Genomic DNA, 14,701 nt, shown 5'->3' on the forward strand with positions numbered 1-14,701 from the left:
CTGGCTTTTTTTGTTTTTACAACACAGATGCAGCACGCATGCTCGAACATCCCCAGTGTGCTGCATTCTTATTGGCTCTTCCACCCCCCTAAAGGCAATGCTTCTGATTGGCAGATCCACATCAGCCGCAGGAAAACCAAGCAGGACACACCCCCCCTTTTCTCTAGCTTTGGAAAGGAGCCGGTGCAGTGAGCAACACCGCAAGCACGTTGTGCTATACTAAGTGAAAACTTTTGACTAATACTGGGCAGAGTGCTATGTCCCATCCACATTGAAAGGTGTGCAAGAAACAACAGCATGAGACACTCACCCCCCACCCCCACCCCCGGCCCATATACCAAATAACATTTGAATGGTCTTTGGGGCTGTCACAGGGTGAGAGCATCCTGCCAGGCAGGCACTTCCTCCCCGCAACCCCCTCCCCCGGGGGCCCCATTGGGAACGTGAGCCTGGAGCTGCAGGACTGGATGGCCAGGCTGTGGCTCGACTAGCAAGCAGAACTTGGTGAGAGCGAGCTGTAATGGGGCGAGAACTCATGCTTTCCCACATGGGCTCACTTGCCTGGCTTCTGGAAGAGCTGTCAAAGGGTAGAAAACTTGCTTGTGGAACGTTTCTGAAAGGGCAGACTGCAACTTAGCAGAAATGAAACTGACATGATGTAAGGCAGAGAGATCAGGTGGCAGGGTGGGAAAAATAAATCGGTTTTGCTCCTGTAGTGTTCGCACGGAAGTGATTCAGTGCAGGATTTTGGGAAAAGATTGACATTTTAGCAGTTTTTGAGGGGAAAAGAACGGGATGATTGAAATATCACGGGACAAACCCGCTTTAGGATCAGGAACCGTGCAAACTTCTTGGCCAAATTGGGATATTTCCCTTGTTCAACCTGGGATATTTGGACTGTGTGGAATCAACCAATGTTTACAGGGTGGTTTCCCACGGCCTTTCCCAGTTGTGTACATTTTACCCCCAGCAAGCTGGGTTCTCATTTTAGCCACCTCGGGAGGATGGAAGGCTGAGTCAACCTTGAGCTGGCTACCTGAACCTGGCTTCCGTCAGGATTGAACTCAAATCACAAGCAGAGCTTTTATGGCAGTCGTGCAGCTTACCATTTTTTTGCCACAGGACTCCTGAAAGGTTTTGGACCTCTAAGCTTCTTGGAAGATTTTTAAAGTAATGGCATGAGTTACGGAAGGAGCAGCAGTGGCATAGTGGCTAAGAGCAGGTGCACTCTGATCTGAAGGAACCGGGTTTGATTCCCAGCTCTGCCGCTTGAGTTAATGTGGATGGGACATAGCACTCTGCCCAGTATTAGTCAAAAGTTTTCACTTAGTATAGCACAACGTGCTTGCGGTGTTGCTCACTGCACCGGCTCCTTTCCAAAGCTAGAGAAAAGGGGGTGTGTGTCCTGCTTGGTTTTCCTGCGGATTATGTGGATCTGCCAATCAGAACTTGGGAGGGGAAGGTGGGGGGATGGCAGGGGTACCGTGAGATATGAAGAGTGAGGTCAAGGGTACCATGACGTTGAAAAGGTTGGGAAACAATGAGCATAGTGGCTAAGAGCAGTGGCTGAGAGCAGGTGCACTCTGATCTGAAGGAACCGGGTTTGATTCCCAGCTCTGCCGCTTGAGTTGTGGAGGCTTATCTGAGGAATTCAGATTAGCCTGTGCACTCCCACACTCGCCAGCTGGGTGACCTTGGGCTAGTCACAGCTTCTCGGAGCTCTCTCAGCCCCACCCACCTCACAGGGTGTTTGTTGTGAGGGGGGAAGGGCAAGGAGATTGTCAGCCCCTTTGAGTCTCCTGCAGGAGAGAAAGGGGGGACATAAATCCAAACTCTTCTTCTTCTTCTTCTTCTTCCTTCTCCTTATCCCTGAAGATTTGTGCATACACCTTAAACAAGTAAGAATTTAGCTGACCCCCTCCCCAAGAAACCTGGACTAACGAATTTACATAAAATACCTGAAAAGGTAGAACAAACAATGACGAAGAACACTGTGATGGAATATAGATTAAAACATACCTCTGCAGTGAGTATTTCCATAGGCTGGCTATCAACTTCCTCTTCTGCATTTAGCTCACTGTGGACCCTAGAAACAAAACAGGGTAAGAATGATTCTTCAAGGGCTGCAATTGAAAGTCAGCTGGCTTTAAAAGTGGGAGTGGGCATTTCGAACGGAGATGTCAACAAGATGCTTGAACGTGACATTCCCACAGATTTTAACTGGATTTTCTGTTAAGTAAGGATTCCTGGGGTTAATGATGGCCAAACGAGGGCTTTCAGCCTGAAATAATAAAATCAGTCATTTCAAATTTTAAGTTAAGTTAAAGCAAGAATATAGCACAGTAGCAGAAACGATTGAGACTGAGGCCCCTTTCCGCACATGCAGAATAATGCACTTTCAATCCACTTTCAATGCACTTTGCAGCTGGATTTTACTAGGTGGAATTTGCAAACAATTGTAAAAGTGGACTGAAAGTGCATTATTCTGCAGAGACCTGAGTGTTGGAAGAAAGGGACTTTACGCTGTTTCCTGCCTCATCCTACAGAGGGGTTTTTTTACTAGCGAGCTAGTGGCTAGATAGGGACTTAGGAATTTGTCACCTTTACTCTATCATGCTGAGTCGATCCCTTTGATGTAGACTGATACTCTTAGGGACTTCCTCCCTTGCTTCCGCCTTCTTCTCGACCCTCTCCATCTTACCTTCACCATGCCTAGGGAGAGGATGTGTCTCCTACGCATCCGCCTCCATCCAGCTCAATTAGATTAGACAGTGAACCTATCTCTCCACCTTTCTATCCAGAATGGAGTTCACTAATAAATACTCTTTTCATTAGATTAGAAACTACAACTGACTCTGACTTTCTTTTGTGTCTGAAGTTCTCTCCAGCAAGCTCAACCACACATGTGTGCTCAGGTAAGCTTCCCTGTGTTCAGACTCTGGGCCGCTCTGCTACTTTTGCAAGGGAAACACACGCACCAGGTGTGGTTCCCCCCAACACTGAGAACCTGTTTTCGAAGGCGGTTGTGTTAAGCAGGCAGCAGTTCATTCTGTAGAGATGCTGGCAGCTACAGAAGGTATCCACTTGGAGAAACTCTCCTAGGCTGCTGGATTTATCCATGACCTCTGTGTAGTTAGGAGAGATCAGAGTCCCGCTCTCTTGTTGCTGTCGATTCTGTCCTGATACAACTGATTCACTTTCTCATTTTTTGCTTTACTGTTCAAAATACAACAACATTAGAACTGATCTGAGGACTGTATTACCGACAGGATTTATGCTCCTTTCTGATCAGTTAAAAATGGCTAAGCTTCTAAATAATTCTAACGTTGACATTTCAGAAGCTGTTGCTAAATTTTTACTCTGTGTGCTACAAGTTGTGCAATAATGACCTTCTTATTGTATTTGGAATTCTTGACACACACCGGTTTTATGCCTAATAAAGGTTCTGGAATGGAATGGAATGGATATCAAAAGGAAATAAAGAGACAGGCTGCCCCTTTCCTTAGGGTACCTTTGGAATCACTATTGACAAGTTTGTTCCAATCATAAGGAGAAATATGGTGCTTTACATGTAGCTGATCAAATTAATGTTATTTCCTGAAAACACAGTTATGCTTTGGAGACAAACTCTTTATATGCAAAATACTTACACAGTTTTATCCTTCTGCTTTGGCAGAGAAAGTTTCAAGGGTGGAGGAGTTTTCAATATAGGTGCTGTGTGTGTTGGAGAAACTGCTGGTGTATCCGTGGATGCTTTTAATTAAAACAAATAAAAGATGTTTGTCAATTTTATCCCAGTCTTGAGTGCTCTTTTTTTTTAACCAAAAAGCAGCTTCGGAAACACTACGATTCATAATGGGCTTAACTAATTTGCTTGGAAGCAAGTCCAAACAATGGAAAGTTATTTTTATATTTAACAAGGATTGCAGTGTTAGAAGATGATACAGCAAGAAGGATTCTGACCTTGGCCAGGACTACCGTGTTCTTGTCCTGTCTGTTCTCCTTTATCAACTGCATCCACAGGAGTAGACATTTTCTGTTAAAGAGTTACCACACTTATGAACACGGCACTTATGGACTTCTATGAGTGAAAAATACACACTTGTCTACATCTGAAATTAGACATCTTCACTTTTCTAGGTGACGACTAGCAGTGGTCCAGCAAACATATACATGATGATGTCAGAACATTTGTTTAGATGAGCAAAATCTAAATGACAGCTGGACCCTCCTTCTAGCAGGTGCCGTGTGCAAATTAGGACTGAGTGCACAACATGTACCGTGTGCAAAACCTGATAAGGTAAGGGCACCTGATTGGTACCACATTTGTATATAGATAGCACAGACAACAGAGTGATGTGTGTCTGAAAACACCTGTGGTCTGGCGAAGCACTTTGTCAGTAGATAGCAATAAACAGAACTGCACTGGTGACTGTGGGTCTGTCAGTTCTTGTCTACATTGCGTCCTGCAAGGTGGTCTACTCCGAGTAAATCCGCTGCTCCAACAGATGACTCACTTGTGGCAAGGAAGGCTGGCCTTCAGACAATCAGAAAAGTTGTACTAAAAACTTGTGGGTGGGTGGGGTCCTTCTTGTACAACACAAAATACCAACACAAGAATTGAGGGCTGGCAGATTACATAAATCTATGAGTAAATATTCTTTGCATGGATAATGGAAGGATCGAATTTTTTTTTTTACCGTGGATTTCATCTCATCACCTGAGCCAAAAAACCGATTCTGTAAAATGTTCTCTCTTTTAACACCTTCACAACTAATACCTGTATTTTTACATCCCATAATCTCTACTGCTGTCATGCTTTTCTCAGTTACCGTCTTTCCCTGTTTCTACATTTTTAAAAATATTTACAATCCATTTCCCCTTGTGGCTCAGAGTTCAGAAATTAAATTACACCAACTGCAGCAAAGACCCCATTAACCACGACTCCTCAAGAAAATGCCTACAGAAAAAAACCCCATTCCATGCCCCCCCAAAAAACAATACCCCCAGAAATGAAAACAACCCCTCCCCCACAAAGCAGTGCCTCAAAGAGACTTCTCAGGATGGTTATGGCCTCTTCACCTCCTAGGGGACCCCATTTCTCAAGATCTGCATCCCCAAAGAGAAGGAAGGAGTCTAATAGGAGCCAAGAGGCTCACTTTAAGGAGGTTAACAACTGGAAAGTTGTCATCAGCAGACCACAACCAGTGCATGGGGCTGTACCGAAACAGATCCAGGGAGCCCACAAATAACAATCAACAGTCTCTTCTGTCTGTGAGGTCTCTTCTGTTTGTGAGTTTGGAGGGCATTTTCAGATAGGAATAATAAGAAAACAAGCACTTCATTCAACAAAACAGGCAAACATTTACAGCGAAAGGAGAAGAAGAAAAAGCAACAACCGTCCCTTGCTCTGACCTACATACATACTTACTGTTGTAACAGTGGCAGATTCATTACTCTGATGCGATCCAAAAATGTCTGATAAGGATTCAGTATCTGCAGAATCTTTTATCCACTCGGCATGATTGTCTGCTACTGTAAATAAATTTTAAAAGTATATTTTTAAGAAGGCTAAGCTGTGTCATGTAGAGGAGTCAACGTAAACTTGAAGGTGAACACAAACATAATACTAACCAGACAGAGTATTTTAGGGACTACAGCAGTGGTGGCGAGACTCTGGCATGGGTGCCAGAGGTGGCACTCAGAGCCCTCTCTGTGGGCACGCGCAAACAGAGTCCCCCCCCCCTCCCCGCTCCATCTAGGCTGGCCTGGGTTGCTGGGCTTGATTATTAGCTTTAAACCTAAGACCTCGTTTTGGGGAAGCAGTGTAGGTAACCCTGTCAAACGCTGTTAAACCCCACTGATTTTCATGTGAAGAACTAAAGCATGTAAGCTCAGTTGCTGGCAATGGGACTTGCTTCTGAGTAAACCCTGCTAGGGTCATGATTCATCCATTGGAAGAGTTGCACAGCTGCTTCAAAGCAAAGCCACCGACTACCACCAAACTTACTCCTGAGTAACGCACACCTTGGAGCCAACCTTTTTTCTAAACTAAAACCTCAGTATTCAGGTTAAATTGCCATATTGGCACTTTGCGATAAATAAGTGGGTTTTGGGTTCCAATTTGGGCACTCGGTCTCGAAAAGGTTCACCATCGCTGGACTACAGGAACCTTGGGGGGGCATCAGAAAACTCACAATGAAACAAACTGAAAGGCATGATCTAGAACCCAAGAGAGTAAACAAGATATATCCAGGAGGGTAAACATGATATAACCAATATTGTGGATTACGCCTACTAATGACTGTCAAAGAAAATAATATCAATGATGGTTGTTGTGGGTTTTCTGGGCTGTGTGGCCATGGTTTGCAAATTGTCATAGATAAATATAATCCAGTTAACATGAAGGCCAGCGGTACCCAGGACACAGTGCGTAACAGACTTCTCTCTGTGATACACCTCTGAAGATGCCAGCCATAGATGCAGGCGAAACGTTAGGAACAAGATTTACCAGACCACGGCCACACAGCCTGGAAAACCCACCAGAACCAGTTGAATCTGGCCATGAAAGCCTTTGACAAAACAATATCAATGATGTTTCCCTTAAGCAAATTACTGATGGTTCAGGGAAGCAAGAATGATGAGAGATTTCCACGGCACCGATACATATTGGAAGACAAAGTATGCCATACTCACTAAATTACTGACATGCCTTGCTGACAGTTTCCTATAGGCCGAGAATAAAGTGAGAGACTGGGGCTATTTTTTTATTTGGTCCTAAATCAGAGGCCTGCAACCTGCATCTCTCCAGATGTTCATGGACTACAAATCCCATCAGCCCCTGCCAGCATGGCACTTCACCAATCTGGGCGGGGGGGTCTGAAGAGTGCAAAAGGACGGTTTTGGGCCCACAGTACTCAGGAAAATGAGGCAGCGCCATAGGTCTGGCAAGAAACACATGCAAAACAGTGCAGCCTAGAGCATAACCCAGAATCCTTTGTGTCTCACGGGTGTCATCAAGGGCTTCATCAGCATGGAAATGGTTTGAATGCCTTTATGCTAGATCAAATGCAGATTGTAAGGAAAGTGATACGAAGCGTCTGAATCCCCCTCCCCTCCTTTACACACATTCAGTTAGAGCAGAGTAGAGTCAGATTTGTCATCAATTCCATCTTTACTTAGAAAAGCACCTTCTGAGAGGTACGGACTGATGGCTCCTTTGTGTACAGTATCTGGTATAACAAACTACTCTTCTCAAAGATGACAGAACAGCCAGTGATCTCACATACACGAAGAGCTCTCTTTGCCCTGGCGGCTAGGAAACTATGAGCAAAGTATTTAAAGCGCTGTTTGAACTAATGTTGTAAAGTACTGGAGATTAACTTAGACTAGCTGAAGAAGCTGCAAAAACATCTGACGTATTTGATGGGGCATTTTAATTTAGAGATTGCGAACACTCATAATTTATATTTTAATGTAAAACTAAATTATTGTTTTAATTTAAATTATTGTTTTAACTAAGTTACTGTTTTAACTGCATGTATTTTTGTATTGTTATAGCCAATGGCTCAAACAATAAATACTTGACTGACTGACTGACATACACGAAGAGAGAAGTCTCTGAGTTCAAATGAGCTGTGACAATCACAGCTCACCTTCCCATGTCACCCCTTATTTAATTCTCCTGTAACTATGGGAAACCGGCCACTTGCAAAGAATGTTCCCGGAATGCCACCTCTTTCCAGTCTTGGACATGAAGAACTGGCACCAATAGCTTCACTCACACACACACACACACACAACACACACACAACACACACACACACACACACACACACACACCCAACTGCATTTTCAATTCTGCAGAAAATTTCCAGCTGTGAAGAGATTATCTGCGTTAGATCATATAAGCAAAGACACCCACCAGTTTCATTTTGTTCTGGCTGATCTCTGCGGCTCCCTGTTTCAACTTCATCCAATATTACCTGTCCAAGTTATTGAAAAGAGTTTTAAGAACCTTATTGAGGAAAAAAATGTAACTTAAAATTTCAATTTTTAAAAAGTTCAGATTCTGAAATAAAACTGAGCGACCAGAATTCACACATTTATTTCTTAGCTAGTTCAGGAGACTGTCTAAACCTAGAGTTATTCTATATCTAAGAATAACTGGCCAAGAATAAATGTGGTAAAGTATTGTATTAACAGGTAGACTGAAAAAATGTTCCTATAGAAGGAAATGTTTTTTTTTCTAAATTTGTCTTCGAAAAGTAAATTAAATAAATGAAGACATATAGCTAGGGAACTGAATGTTTTCCCTTTAACATTGCATTATCTTATTAATAAAACACACTGATATATTATTCAGAATTCTGATAATCAGAGACAGAACATCCACTGAAGTTGTCTAAAAGTAAGGAAAAAAATACAGGTACTTGCCATTTTAACTTTTTCTGATATTTTACTGAGAGGGCTTGCAATATCAAATTTGCTGTCAACGTGAATTTTGATCTTTGTTACTTCTTTTTTGTTGATTGTAGTGGAGTTCCGCAAAAGCATTTTGAGAATCTTTTCTTCCCCTCTTTCTTTAGAACAAAAAAGAGAGGAAATTTTTAATTATTTAAAGTATTTATTCCCCCACCTTGTCTCTGAAAATGTTGTGTGGTCAGCTGCTGTGGAAATCCTGCAACAGCAAAATCATCACAACCCTAACAAATCAAAATACAGTTCAAATACAGCCGAAGACCATTGATCCTCCACCAAATTCCCTCTGGAGCAAAACAGTCTTACTTCACTTCCTGAAGTTCACGTCATTCACTCTGGCCCTTTCTGCACGGGCCTCCGGTATCCACAGAGCAAAGATTCTGCGGCGTGGGGAGGGGTGGAGGCCGGTCGCCCGCAGCGGGGAAGTGGAGGCACGTTCGCCGCAGACGCCCTCTTCCCCGTCCCCTCTCTTACTTACCTCGCAAATTAAGCTGTGCATTAAGCCCTGCTGTCCATCCTAAGCCCCGCCCATGCGCTGCCCTCCGACCTCCAGGGTCGGGGAGGACAGCGATGGAACAATGCAACGGCGAGAGTGCTGAAAATGACGAACGAGGGGAAACAAGCGTGTTCCCGGCGGTCGCGGTTCTACAGCGCCGCCCGAGGAATACGCGCTGTTCACTCAAAAACTACCCTTTAAACGGGTGTTTTTGAGGATGGCCTGACGCCGCCCTGAGGGAGGGGAAGGGGAGCCAGGTCGGCACTGCTGCGTTTCAGCGAAGCGCCGCCCTGTCTTGAACGGCGGACCTGGGGACGGCGTTTTGCCGATCCCCAGGCAGCTGCGTTTTTGGCTTCCACGTCTTGGGAAAGGGCCTCTGCTAGCCCGTTTCAGAGTAACCTACCGACCACAGAGAACGCCAATGAACTAGCTGTTGCCCAGCAAACTATCCTAGGCAAGGGTAACCTCATGAGAAGACAGCAGTCTCACTGCTGCATTTTGCAAAAACTGAAGTTTCTGAGATGCCTTCAAAGGTAGCCCCACATAAACTGTGTGGTAGCAGTCCAGGCATGAGGCTACACTGGCATTGATCAGAAGCAGGACTTTTTTCATCAGAAGTTTCAAATATCTTCCATTTACTTGCTGTAACCTGAGGAACTCACAACACACCAAATTCTATCTTTTATAGGTAAAGGAGATCAATTGTTAGCTGGCTTCAAGGCCACTAAAGCCCATCACGAAAAATGAAGGGCTGGTTCACACATCCATTACTAAACCATGACTGGCTTTGTACAGGTGCATTTTAACACTTCCACTTTGGAACAGCGATTCATGAGTGGAGGAAGCCATTACAATTAGGGAACCATGCAATGGTCCGTGTATTTCACGTGCCACAACATTTTATCCAAAGACCGGATAACCTGCGTATGCTAACATTGATCATTATTACAGTTCAGAAGGCAGGTCCTCAGTGAACATTCAAATGATATCTGCTCTGCCCACTGGGGCCCACCCAGCTGGGTCACCAACCCAGTATGCACCAACAGTGGCTATGTGCCAACATCCCAGTGTGAAAATGCCTGCCACTGACTGCACAGACGCAGAAACAGGACATTCGTTCAAAATGCAACCTGCTTTAAATTGCAAAGATTTCAGTCGTTAGAAGGTGCGGTGGATCAACCCGACAGAAAACAACAGTAATGAGCAAGACAAATCAAATTTTGAAGAATGCTAGTTTTTAAAAGTCACATCATCAGTGGAGACATAAACAAACTCACTTCTTTATTGCGTACAACAATGAGACAATTTTGTATTAATGATCATTTAGAATACAATAATGATAATAATGATTTCAATGAAATAATTTTAATAAATAAATATTAATAATGATATGTAGAATACAGATGCCTCAAACTTCACCCTGCATAAATTCGTATACATTCGTATTCCATTATAGCCATATGTGGACGGAATGTATAGAAGTGAAAAAATTTTGGACAACCGTAATGTTATATATCGAGAAACTGGTGAAGATTAATATTGGGATAAATAATGGTTTAATGTTCATGAGTGTAATGGAAGATAGAAGGGTAGATAAAAAATATAGCTACATGTATAAAATAATGATCAAAGCAGCACATGCAATAATAGCTTTAGGCTGGAAAGAAAAGAAAAAAATGGACAATCCAGAAATGGTTGGAATATATCTGGGAACAAGTGACACTGGACATTTTCGAAATAATAACAAAAAATAAACTGTGGCAAGATAAACAGGGCGAAATTTTGAAGATATGGACAATATCTGCGGACTGGATGAAAGAAGCTGGAGTCAATGAGGAGATATGGGAGAAGAGATTTCAAAGAATGAACTTACTGCTGTTTGATAAAACTATGAAGAAAATACAGGGGGGAGGGGAAAAAGGGGGAAATGTATTGTTTGAAAACGAATGAAGAAGAGTATTAATATAAAATGGAATATTCAAATGATACAATAAAAAATTATTTTAAAAAAAATAAATTCGTATGCCTTTGTGTCTCTCCCCTACCCAGACTCTGTGACAGAAGCTAAGAAGAGAAAGTGAACATATGGAAACCAGGGAAACAACTTTAGAGGGGGTGGCTGGTCCCAACAGTGATCTAGATCTCTTTCTAGTGAGGCAAAGGGAATTCTTATCACTGATCTTCCAGCTTCAAAGTACTGAAAGAGACAACTTCTAAAGAGCTATGAGATTCAATATTATGTGTCTGCAACAGTGACCATAAGCCAGTAGAAGACAGTACCACAGTATTTGTTATATTCTCAGTGAAGACCAGGAGAGCAGATCGAGTGAGAATAGTGTCGCCTTTGACAGTTCACCAAGGCCAACTGTTTGTTGCCAGGGACAAGTAACTGTATTATGAACTGCTTCTCTATAGGATTATCACAGTAGAACAAACTCGGGGGGGGGGGGGGGGCTTCTGAATCCAGAAGTGACAGCACTTCCTGGTGATGCTCTAAATCTCTAAATTTCCTCTAAATCACTAAAGTAAAGAACATAGAGATTTGGGCAGATTCATAGACTGTCATCTGGAAGTGCCAGCACTTCTAGATTCAGGTGCAATTTCCCTCCCCAGTTCTCCTGTGGAGATGATCCGCACAGATACCCAAGTAAGTGGATTAGCTTGTATAGGGGGGTCAGGCAAATGACAACCCTACCAGCAGGCATGTCTAATGTGGATTATTAGGAAATGCTAGTTTTAAAAGATTCAATGTAAAGGAGATCTTGAATGTGTACCTGTACTTCATGGTTCACAACAGAAGTTCCGTACAAGTTTCTACTTCACTTCTGTTAGTACCACAAGAATTCCACTTTCTTAATACATTAACAACAACATTTTTAGAGTTTAAATCAGGGGTCTTCAAACTATGGCCCTCCAGATGTTCATGGACTACAATTCCCATCACCCCCTGCCAGCATGGCCAAGTGGTAGGGCTCATGGGAATTGTAGTTTATGACATCTGGAGGGCCACAGTTTGAAGACCCCTGGTTTAAATGAAGTATAATCAGGCATGTTTCTCTTAGGAGGAATAAGAAAGGTTTCTTCAGTGTCTTACCTTCCACACAATAACTGCTGATGTCTTCTTTAGACAATCTCACGGACTCCCAGAAAGGACTCTGAAAAGAAAACATGGAGTAAGATGCCTTCTACTGTGTTATCAGAATCAAAAGTCAAGAGTATAAGAGTTTGTTTGCTTTATCAGCAGTACCTCAGGGTTATTTAAGTAGAAGGTCACGCTCTCACTTCCACAATTGAAGTCAACCCAAAACTCCTCCAATTTCTCGTCAGCTGGCTTTGTTAACTTGAAATAAAAAGAGTTTTGTTTCCAGAAACATCAGTGACATGCCAACCTGTAAATATGTTGCTTATGGCAACTTGGTGGACCAATTAAATGGTACATTGCAGCTGCATATATTTATTCCTGTAGGGGGCTCAAAAGCCATGTAGAACATCATTCCCGCTCTCTTCCATTTTATTTTAACAGCCATCCTGTGAGGTAAATTAGGCTGGCCAAAATGTGGCTCAGGCTAACCTGATATTTTCAGATCTTGGAACCTAAGTGGGGTTGGCCCTGGTCATTACTTGGATGGGAGACCACCAAGGAAACCCAAGATTGCTCTGCAAAGGCAGGTAATGGCAAACCACCTCTGAACATCTCTTCCCTTGGAGACCCCATGCGGGGTTTCCGTAAATTGGCCGCAACTTGATGGCACTTTTCACCACCAAAAGTGAATGGCCCAAAGTCATCTGGTCAGCTTCAAGGGCAGAGAGGGGATTCAAACCTGGGTCTCCCAGATCTTAGTCTGGCATTCCAACCACTACACCACATTTGATCTCTGACTCGCATGTAACAAAATATCCAAAGTGGCCCAACTTGAGCAGGCTCCCTGCAGCTTCTACCTCCACAGGGTTGCAGAAACTGATAAGGTAAAGGCAGCTGGAGGAGGGAGGCAGGAGGAGTTTCAAGAAAATTGGGTTAAATGTTCTCCAATCCAAGCCTTCTCCTTTGAGGGCACCATGCAAGTGAGAAGGGCTTCTTTGCCTGCTGCAATATACCAGTTAGCTACCACTAAGTGACACGTGCTTAGCACATATCCTCATATAGATGGCTCCAACTGAATGAAATGAAAGAGGAACACTGCATTATTTATATACAGAAAAATACACACACATCCCCACCCCTCCTCCAAAACAGTCATGTTTTCCTCTTCACTGCTTACAACTTTTTTAGACTAGGAAGAAGAAGAGGAAGAGTTCAGATTTATACCACACTCTTCTCTCCTGTAAGGAATCTCAAAGTGGCTTAGAAATCCTTCCCCACAACAGGGACCTTGTGAGGTAGGTGGGGTTGAGAGAACTATGACTAGCCCAAGGTCACCCCAGCAGGCTTCATGTATAGGAGCAGTGAAACAAATCCAGTTCACCAGATCAGAGTCCGCTGCTCGTGTGGAGGAGTGGGGAATCAAACCCAGTTCTTGTGATTAAAGTCTACTGCTCTTAACCATCACACCACTCTTAACCACTACATCAGTTACCTGAAAGACACATAACTAAAAATAAAAGAGGGAAGTCCAAAAGGGGTAATACAGCTATTCAGCATTCTTGACTATGCCACATATAAACAGAGAAAAAAGATGGTACCTGATTCGTGTCAGCATAAGCAGCTTTACAAGGAAATGAGAACACTCTGCAAAAGAAGGCAAAATTCTACCTTTAAGGAAGTGATCCCAAACAAAACCTTGATTCCAGTTGGTATATAAAAAGAAAGAGCTGTGCCCCCTCATGCAAGTTTCTGAAAGTCCAGCCAAGCACTGAAGAGCATCTGGCTGTCCCCATTTTTGATGGGACTAGCTGCCACTCCAAACAAAGCATACATTTATCCAAAATGGTTGCACTGTGGGGTAGTCTAGTCTGCTAGACCAAGAGTGTAACCCCCATGCTCAGAATGGGTTGACCCAGTAAGGGGTGGAGACTCAAAGCGGCAAGAGGCTGCAGCAGACCTCATGTAGTTGGAGGAGACAAGGCTACCAGACTCGGACCTTGATTTCTATAAGCCCTTAATACCTTGTTAAGGTAAACTGCAATATTGTTGGGAACTCCTGGGAAGGTAGTTGTTTATTTTTGCTATGTTGTAAATGTTGGAGTTTATTGTTTCAGGGTTTCTTTTTATGTTTGTAATGGGTGAGAGTTCTCCTGGAAACCTTCATCATGTTGAAGCCTGTTCATCAAGCCCTTGGAGTCTTCAGGAGCCAGCCCACTTGCAAAGAAGAATTGGACTTGGCAGTATCAGTAGACTGTAACTAGAAGGACTTGAAAATGCAACCTGAACAGGACCTTGAAGTGTGATGTTAAATGTTGATGTTATATGTTATGTGTTAAGAAAGGTTGTTTTTTAAAAATTGTTATTGCAAACTCATTCCAGGTTCTGCCCCACAGAACCCACAAGCTGAGGTTACTAGAGCACCAACAGTCACAAGCAACTGTTATATCAGTTAGTTGAGAATCCTACTTTCCTCCCACCATTGCAAGGCAAGGAAATGCCCGTTTTCATATGTGGCACTCCCAAGAGGCATCAGAGGTTAACTACACACTGTGTCCGAACAGAAATTCCCATTGTTCCCAGCATAAAAAGGGGCAAGCACAAAGGTGCCCCCGATGCCCCATCTTCATACAAATGGCCGTTGT

At 43.3% G+C, this 14,701-nt stretch overlaps 1 protein-coding gene across 3 annotated transcripts in view; it reads right to left on the bottom strand.

The window, feature by feature from the left end:
* The window catches only part of SYCP2L (synaptonemal complex protein 2 like), a 56,786-nt gene that overhangs the window by 26,232 nt on the left and 15,853 nt on the right, over positions 1-14,701 (bottom strand). For all 3 annotated transcript variants that reach the window (XM_048508109.1, XM_048508108.1, XM_048508110.1), the window contains 9 exons: positions 13,658-13,703; positions 12,225-12,317; positions 12,072-12,132; positions 8,437-8,582; positions 7,925-7,985; positions 5,432-5,535; positions 3,964-4,036; positions 3,651-3,753; positions 2,020-2,086 (listed from right to left, as the gene is read on the bottom strand). In XM_048508109.1, the coding sequence (XP_048364066.1) occupies positions 2,020-2,086; positions 3,651-3,753; positions 3,964-4,036; positions 5,432-5,535; positions 7,925-7,985; positions 8,437-8,582; positions 12,072-12,132; positions 12,225-12,317; positions 13,658-13,703 (754 nt within the window). The remainder of the gene's footprint in view (positions 1-2,019; positions 2,087-3,650; positions 3,754-3,963; positions 4,037-5,431; positions 5,536-7,924; positions 7,986-8,436; positions 8,583-12,071; positions 12,133-12,224; positions 12,318-13,657; positions 13,704-14,701) is intronic.

This window comes from Sphaerodactylus townsendi, linkage group LG09 (assembly GCF_021028975.2).
Source record: "Sphaerodactylus townsendi isolate TG3544 linkage group LG09, MPM_Stown_v2.3, whole genome shotgun sequence".
NCBI lineage: Eukaryota > Metazoa > Chordata > Lepidosauria > Squamata > Sphaerodactylidae > Sphaerodactylus > Sphaerodactylus townsendi.